At 46.4% G+C, this 8,922-nt stretch overlaps 1 protein-coding gene across 1 annotated transcript; it reads left to right on the forward strand.

Annotated features, from left to right (window-relative positions):
- Positions 1 to 3,698: 3,698 nt before the first annotated feature.
- On the forward strand, positions 3,699 to 8,652 carry SARC_12090 (hypothetical protein; the record flags this gene model as incomplete). The annotated part of the gene is made up of 6 exons (XM_014293810.1): positions 3,699 to 3,865; positions 4,165 to 4,444; positions 5,333 to 5,478; positions 6,095 to 6,140; positions 6,346 to 7,115; positions 8,035 to 8,652. Coding segments are annotated over exons 1-6 (2,024 nt in total), but the record flags the coding sequence as incomplete, so codon positions are not given.
- Between the last annotated feature and the right edge of the window lie 270 nt (positions 8,653 to 8,922).

Genomic DNA, 8,922 nt, shown 5'->3' on the forward strand with positions numbered 1-8,922 from the left:
ACACACACAAACACACACACACACACACACACACACACATATATATATATATGTATACTCATACATGTTGGTGTGTTGATTGTATATGTGTATAATCACATAAACGTACTACGTTTTGGACCTATATGTTTACCTTAAGGATGGCACTGATATATATATATATATATAAAGATGAATATATTGATCTCTACCCTATACTCACAGGTGGTACGATTAGGCTTCCTGAACACACCGACCTGGGTACGTCGTATTGTCCGCACAGACTTGGAAGCCAAGTTCACCAGTGAGGAGAGGGCGGTACACACGGGCACCCCAATAACCAGCACTGCTTATAGGACAACCATGCACCCACAGCCCCAGGTTCCGGGACAGCTTCAGCCCAGAAATGGGTCTACAATGCACCTGATTGATACACCTGCCTCGGCCATACCGCTACCTCTGACAGGAGTCTCCGCCGAGATTGCGCAGGTGTGAACCCACTACTCTTGTGTAGTGTGTGTGTGTGTGTGTGTGTGTGTGTGTGTATGTATGTGTATGTATGTATGTGTATGTGTATGTGTATGTGTGTGTATGTGCGTGCGTGAGCATACACGGTGTGTGGCGAGCGTTTGAACATCGTTTGAACATTGTGCGTGCATATGCATACGCTTGCGTATATGCGTGTGCATGTGAGTGCTTGAGGGCTTGTGTCTATGAGTGAGTGCGCCCAAAGATTGCCCTTGTGGTCGCAGGACTCATTCTGCCCAGACCATTTCAGTAGCACCAACAGGCATGGTGCCACCTGCAATCTAGGCCTTTGCGTATGCTCTTACTATCTGCGAATCGTCTCTGAGCATATCAATGTGGAAGAAGTGTGTGACTTGTAGAACAAATACATACACTCTAAACCCGATACCCTAAATCTTAAAAAAACCGTAAACCCTAAAGAACACAACCCAGCGAAGTGTCGCCCTGTGGGCTCAGCTGTAGCCACAGATCCTTGCACCTGCGTGTTGTTCAATTGGTCGTCTATCTGTGTATCTGTGGCACGAGTGTGCACTCACAGAGTCCTAGTAGTGCAATTCTAGTATGTCATTGGTTCTATTTATAGACCGGAGCATGTACATGCCATTCACACCAGCAAACACCACCAATTACACACCATGCCAGTTGCTTTCCCTGGGGTTGCGCTTACTGAGCCTGGCCAGTTCATATTTCCAATTTTAGAAGTTTTATTTATAGACCGGGACCGCTACTGTTTGTCATGTTCTACCGCAGATTACATCCGTGCAGGGAAACGCTGTCAGTCGCAAACCATCGCACCGACTGTCGCTGGGGCATAGTGCCCATAACGCGAACAGCCTGCCTACGCACGACGAGACCAGTGCGTATCTGACCTTCTACCACAAGCCGCTACGCCGCATGCTAGTGGTGTATGAGAGGTATGCCTGGGGATTAGCATGTGCATGTGCTTGTGGTATAAAAGTATGGGGGGGGGTTGAGCATATGAGAAACATGTATTGTGTTAATGATATACATATATGTATCTGGGGGAATATCGGGAGGTATGGCGAAAGAGTTGAGTATATGAGAAACATGTATTGTTTTCATGATGTAATACAAGTATCGGTTTGTGAGAAGTGTGAACGTATAAATGTTTCTCACAGTGTTGTCTGCGTGTTTCCTACGCACGGCGGCCAGAGGCCTAGTTAGCCTCGTGCCATAAGATGTTACGATCACTCGCTGGTCGTATCTGTGAGGTACGAATGGGTTTAGTAGACGTCAACACTGCGTCTATGCAGTAGAAGAATGTATGTGTACGTGTTTGGTGATAGAGAGTGTGTCTGTGTGAGACATATCCATGCGTTTGAAAGGATGAAGTAGAGCTTAGCACTGCATCTACGTATTGGGAGAGTTTATGTGCACGTGTATGATGTTAGAGAGTGTGTTTGTGTGGGGCATATACATTCGGTTGAACGTTGACGCTGCATCTATGCATTAAAAGAGTGCATGTGCACGTGCATGGTGTTGGAGAGAGTGTTTTTATATATCGGCGTGTATGGGATAGGAAGTGTGTCGTGTATGTGGATGATATCTAGTATTGGGCGATTGCTGAGCATGCTGCAAGTTTATTAAAATATGAATGACGATAGAAAAAGTGTATGGGACGATAATACATCAGAGTGCATGAGTTGGGCAGGTATGAGTGTGTCTGGCGAGAGACTGGTTGTTATGAAAACATGTGCTAGTTCGTGCGTGAGAGTTGTTGTACATGTGTTTGTGAATTGTGATGGTGTGTGCCGATGATGGTGGTGGGTGTGCGTGTGAGTGGAAAATATGAATGTGGATATATCTGTAGTTGCAGCGAGTAGGTGTACGTGTGTGTCTGAGTGTGGGGTAATAAGTTATGTGTGCGTTTGTGAGGCAAACACTGGTTTGTACTAAAATCGGTTCTACCACTGTAATCATACCAAATGGGGTGCCCCAGAGGAACTTAGGGTTTCGCACACCCATACAGACATGTACGCTTGACATGTACGTTACCTAAGCTCGTTATATTATTGTGTTATTATGCTGTCCTTGTTTGTAAGTTTGTTTTAGGAGTGGTCTCATACCTATACGCCCATGTACGCTTGCCTAAGCTCGTTATATCAATATGTTACTATGCTGTCTTTGTTTGTATGTTTGTTTTAGGAGTGGTCTGGACGAGAGTGCGTCGATACTGCCCAATCTGCACCCCCCACCGTCGGTCGATTCGTCGCTGCCATCGCTCAACAACAGTCCTGTCGCGAGCAAACAGGTGCGTGTCCCAGGGTGTCCCAGGTGCACGTGTTTGGACTCTTCGAAATTCTGTACGATGTACATAAGTGTGTGCAACAAGTGCTTATGTTTGTGTTTTGCACCCGTGCCACGGTGTAGCAACGTGCCTCTTCGATATCGTTAGGAGACATATATACATTAGAAGTGTATATCATGGCATGTGTGCACGCATTGGTGTGCCAGTGGCGAATGCCGGTCCTATTTCTGGCCAACAGGTACAGTTAGAGGTGCATACAGTAGCACTGATACTCACGACAGTGCCTAATGTGAGCAACTTCAGCAGTTGAACTCACTAACCAGAGAGCACGTGTGCGGGCTGAGAATGTCCTTGTTTGGCAGCGTGTTCTATTATAAGCTTCTATAGCGTATGATTGTTTGTTTCCTGTACCTATCCTCACCTCACATAGGTGGCCGCGCCTTCTACTTCTGTCTGTCTCATAACATGTGGTCGCCCGTTGTCTCCTTCCTCGGGAATCTCTCCCTTCCCAATGGCTTGTACTCTTACACTGAGACCCTGTCGCATTCGTGTCTGTTAGCGTGTGCATGTATGCGCGTCTGACATTCTCGCCATTCGCCTTTGGATCCGCTTTGTCTGTTGCTTTGCATGTGATTGTGGCTACCTCTTCGTCTGCTGCTTTGCGTGAGATTGTGTACGCCTGAAGGTGCCACAACGCAGCTGTCCTGCGTGGCTTTATATTTATCGTACGATAGCAAATGACCCGTTGCCTTGAAACACAATCGTCCCATCATTTACACACATCTCCTCCCCGCTAATCCAGTCCAGTTCTATTTATAGGATGTTCTATTTTTAGCTCACATGCATTCCATATATTCTTCCTTCTGTCTGTCCAATGGTGTAGAGATTAGGAGTAGATCGGCGGCGCCATACGTTGCAGCATCACATGTCGCTGCGGTTTAAGCCCCGGAGTCTGAAGAGTACTCCTATTTCCATATTGGGACTGTTTTTAATACATCGGCGGTGGGTATGGATGATGCCTCCTGAGAGCGAACGGAGCTCGCTTATACCACTGAGCAGCACTCTTGTTCAAGAGTCCATACTCAAAGAGTAAGTACCAGCTCTGCGAGTGGACCTTAGCCATCTGATTTCCTGCTCTGGGCGACGGCGGAACGACGTAGTGGTCCAACGATAGGGCCCGTGATCAGAGATAGACCTCGTTTTATCTGACTAAATATATGTCGTTCTTTAGTAGTGAGAAGATGTTATACCTATACGTGCCTATGCTTACATAGACACAAATATATGGTAGCAAATATATAGTAGCCACTTGATATCCAGAAGTTTCATATCCATGTATAGTAGTCACCTCACTCACACTCTGACTGTTCCACCTACCACGTACCCAGGCGTCTGAAAGAGGGGTTTCAGGTGCTGATGTCCGACAACGGGGTACATCTGCTTGCGCTCGAGGTAACTATGGTACAGGCTGCGCACGAGAACGGCATAGATGCAGACACGCTGTCGAATGTCCCGGGAATGCCTGGAGAGGAAGCCCACGTGCACACCAACGCCAGAGGAGAGGGCTCGTGTGCGGATGGCAAACGCACCACGTGTGTGCTGCAGTTTATGGTGTTCCCGCAGCCGAAGCACAACAAAGTGGTGACGGAGCTTTGGCTCGATCCGCAGGTATGTGCAGAGAAGGAGTGTATGTGCTGTGAAGAGAGTTGTGTGGGTGTATGTGGGTGTAGTATCCTTGATCCACAGGTATGTTTAACGACGGGGTGTATTTTCTGTGAAGAGAGTTGTGTGTGTGTGTGTGTGTATGTGGGTGTAGTATCCTTGATCCTCAGGTATGTTTGAAGTAGGAGTGTATGTGCTGTGGAGAGAGTGGTGTGTATGTAATGTCGTGACCTTGATCCTCAGGTAGTCCATAGTGTTGTGGATGTACAGGACACAAGGAGGAGTGTGCGCGTATCCGTATTTATTTAAATCGGGTTACAAAGAAAATGAGATGGGTTTGCACAATCAGGATGTATCCTGTTTATTTACTGTCGACTGTAAAGTGTATATATTCCGTAAAGTTTATATTTTCTGTAAAGTATATAGATACTGTAAAGTATTTATATACCGTAAAGTATATTTATTCTGTAAAGTATATAGATACTGTACGGTATATATATTCCGTAAAGAATATATATCTGTAAAGTATATAGATACTGTAAAGTACATATGTTCCGTAAAGTATATAGATTCTGTAAAGTATATAGATTAATGTAAAGTATATATATACCGTAAATTTTATAGATCCTGTGAAGTATATAACTTTGTAGTGTGCGCCGAAAACAACATCCTATCATACAAACGACATCGTCAACTACAACTGGAAAATGGTCTGTAATTGTGCACAACCCTACTGCGCTGAGGACTGTCTGTCGCACTTGTTGTGTATATGGCGAGTTGGTCGAGTTATCTTTCAAACAAAATACTTTAGGGTTTCCACGAATTATTTGAAGGGCATCCGATGAGTCATACAAATATTGATATCTTTGTCTATTTTCTTCATGGCGTCGCTAGGCAGGGACTATCGTAGGTTGCCATGGCAACCTCGCCTATCTGAACGGCGCAAGCTACCAAGATGCCCATCCACTGATGCATGCAAAGGATCAGTGCCTGGTGAGCTCGTTGCTGATGTTCGATTACATCTACAGCCAAATCTCCAGGTATGGGGCTGGAAACTTCTATCATGCATACAAATCAAATACACGCGGCTCTAGAACTTAGCGTGTATGTACGGATGAGAGACCATTTTGTTATGTGTATATATCGAACCTGAACGTACACACTCCTCAATGGTGTACATAGCGGCTAATCCATACATGCACTGTTTGCCCAAATGAACCATCCACTCTGAACCCACGCAGGCCACAGTATTCAGGCTGTACCAAATGCTGCGTGTCACGTATATCCAATCAGATCTGCCTAGAAATCCATGCCTGCGTTGCCATGTAGATTTCTTTAGGGGTTTAGGGTTTTGGGTTTAGTTGTCATGTGATGACATGTAGATTTCTTTAGGGGTTTAGGGTTTAGGGTTTATCTATCTGTTGCCATGTAGATTTCCGTAACCTGCTTCTCCTTCATTAATCCTAAGTCACATGTACATCACATTCTATTGCTAAGTGTGTGCCTTAGTGCCTTCGGAATTCAAACAGCATTCAATACAGAACCATCTATTTTTAATGTCACGTAGTGTTAGTTTATAAGCCATTCACCATTGTTTCAAGTAACATTCGCTAACCTACATCACCATCCACTATCCGTTTGTTTGTGTGCGTGCAGGGGCCTACCACTGGTGACTGAGCGTCATCGCGCCCGAACTCAGAGTGTAAGTGCAGAACCCGTCTGTCACAAGGTAGTCTGTTCCGTAGACTGCGCACAATGACCGTGAGATTGGTGTTTGTTTTTTGTTTGTTTCTTAGAAGGTGCCGTGTATACATACCAATACGAGTATATAGCACACACGGGCACACTCTTCCTAGCCATTGTCCTTAACCAAACCTCTCTCTCTCTCTGATGCCTTGCGTAAGCAGAGTTCTGCAGCAAACGTAGCTCACGAAGCCGCAGAGCAGAATGTGCCGTTCACCTTTGACGTCGATAAACTGCTGCTCAGTGGCATGCGCTGTCTGCTTACGCTGCCCGTCTTAGAGGAAGACTCGCACCAACACACACACCAACACGCACACACATACACACTCATGCCCACGCGCACACACAACGGACACTCACACGAGTACGGCTATTCACACACACACAATCTCGGGCGGGTGGGATCGCCGAGTGCAGGACTGCCCAGCGGAGATAGCGACGGCACCTCTGGCAACAGAGTCAGTCACGTGGCACGGTACATACGCGATGGCTACCAGACGGTGGTAGAGGAAACAGGCCAGTTCATACGACACCCTCCCACGGGCCACCGACTGTCGCCCATCCTGCTGCAGGAAGGGGAGAGCGAGACACTGACGCACACACACACCTTTCCGAGCATGTACACACACACGCGCAAGCAGTCACACCCCCACACGGCCCACGTGCACACCGACCTACACGCGCACGCGCCTATGTACACACCACCGATCGATGAGATGAGAGAGGCCTTGGGTGGCGCCGCGAGCGCGGAAATGCCACAGATGGACTCGCGGGAGCAGTCTAAAAATAGAACAAACACGTGTGCACTGCCCATGCTGTCGGACACCAACGCGGCGCTGCAGGAGAGTCTGTCGCAGGCGGTGGCGCATATGTGTGAGACGGAGATTGAGCTGAGCGATGCCGAGACCACTCGGCTGTTTGAGTTCTTCTACAGGTGTGTGTGCGGTGGTTAAGAGTGTATGTTTGTAGCCAGAATGTCATGGGGTGTATGTGCATGTATTTGTTGTGGCTGATATTAGAGCTGTTTGAGTTTTTCTATTGTCATGTGGAGTGGTTAAGAGAGTGTATGTTGACATATGTGTAGCCAGAGTATCATGGGGTGTATGTGCATGTGTCTGTTGTGGCTGATATTTGAGCTGTTTGAGTTGTTCTATTGTCATGTGGAGTGGTTAAGAGAGTGTATATTGACATTTGTGTAGTCAGAGTGTCAAGGGGTGTATGTGCATGTATCTGTTGTGGCTGATATTAGAGCTGTTAGTGTTTTTCTATTGTCATGCGGAGTGGATAAGAGAGTGTATGGTGACATGTGTGTAGGCAGAGTGTCATATGGTGTATGTGCATGTATTTGATTTAATTGTCAGGATGTGCAGATCCGGTTGCGATCAATGTGTACCAATATATTTTTCTAGGCAAGGTAGTCGCTTTCGATATCGACATCGAAGCAGTACTCCAGGTGCTCTCAATGACTGGATAACAGAAGGATAGGCACGTACTACCTCTAGACGATGACTTCTGTACCAAGACTGGCATATACTGAGAAACGTAATGGAACCCTGTACTCTTTACATGCTGAAGTTTAAGTTTAGGTTTTGGGGGTGGAATGTGATTGTATTGCTGTATCGGGGGCCTAGTATTTAAGTTGTGATGGGAGTTTGCTTTGTGCTAAGGACATGCGCTCTGGCAAGCGAACGTTTCACCCGCGGGAGGAACATATCAGATAGTTATCGTTACGTTTACAATAGCAGCACAGGAATCGTATTCTGAACGTTTATTTTCTTCTTTCTTCATTTACTTCTGGTTGCGTTGATTTCTCTTTCCCATACTCATTCCGTTTGGATATCGTTTGGGTGCAGGTACAAACGGCACCTGAACGAACTGGAGCATCAGAGGGGCGAGCACGACCACTTTCGCAACACACCCACCCCAGCACATGCACCTATGTACACACACACACACACGCACACGTACACGCACACACACACACACCAAGCGACCTATATGAATGCACAGACAGGCGCACACACGAACACACACACACCCACAGCAGCGACAGACGAGTCACTGCATCCGTCTACGTACACAACGGAGCATGTGCAAGCACGCACGCCTACGGTGAAGGCTTCTGAAGAGGCTACATCAGAAACCGCGAGTACTCATGCTTCACACCAGCACCACACCCACCCGCACGTATCCAAAGACATACACTCAAACACACAACAACGCGCAAGTATGGATGGCAGTACGTCGGTTAGTGATGATGAGGGCCTACAGTTTGTCAGCAAGGACGGAGAGATGGACACAGCCTCGATGACGGAAAGAGGCGACGAGAGCAAAGATAGAGATGCAGGGACAGATAGATATACCCACACACCCGAATATCTGGAGGAGGAAGCGCTGAGAGGCAACTCTCCCGACGCACAGGATGACATAGACTGCGGCGCGTGTCTGGTGGTGTTGCCTTACGACTTCAGGTACGAATTAGGTTATGCGTGATTGGACTGGGGCATATATATATATATATATACATGTGTATGTACTTCACTGATAGCTTTGTTTGTGCAGGGTGATGTATTGTGTATATATACATTTGTATAATTTACTGAGTTGTTGTTGTATTATATTTGTATATACAAGTGTATGTTTTACTCTCTCTCTCTCTCTCTATATATATAGATATACATACATACATACATACATTCACATACACACACACACACACATATATACTATTTATACAGTGC

The sequence above is a fragment of the Sphaeroforma arctica genome, assembly GCF_001186125.1.
Source record: "Sphaeroforma arctica JP610 unplaced genomic scaffold supercont1.2063, whole genome shotgun sequence".
Taxonomy (NCBI): domain Eukaryota; class Ichthyosporea; order Ichthyophonida; genus Sphaeroforma; species Sphaeroforma arctica.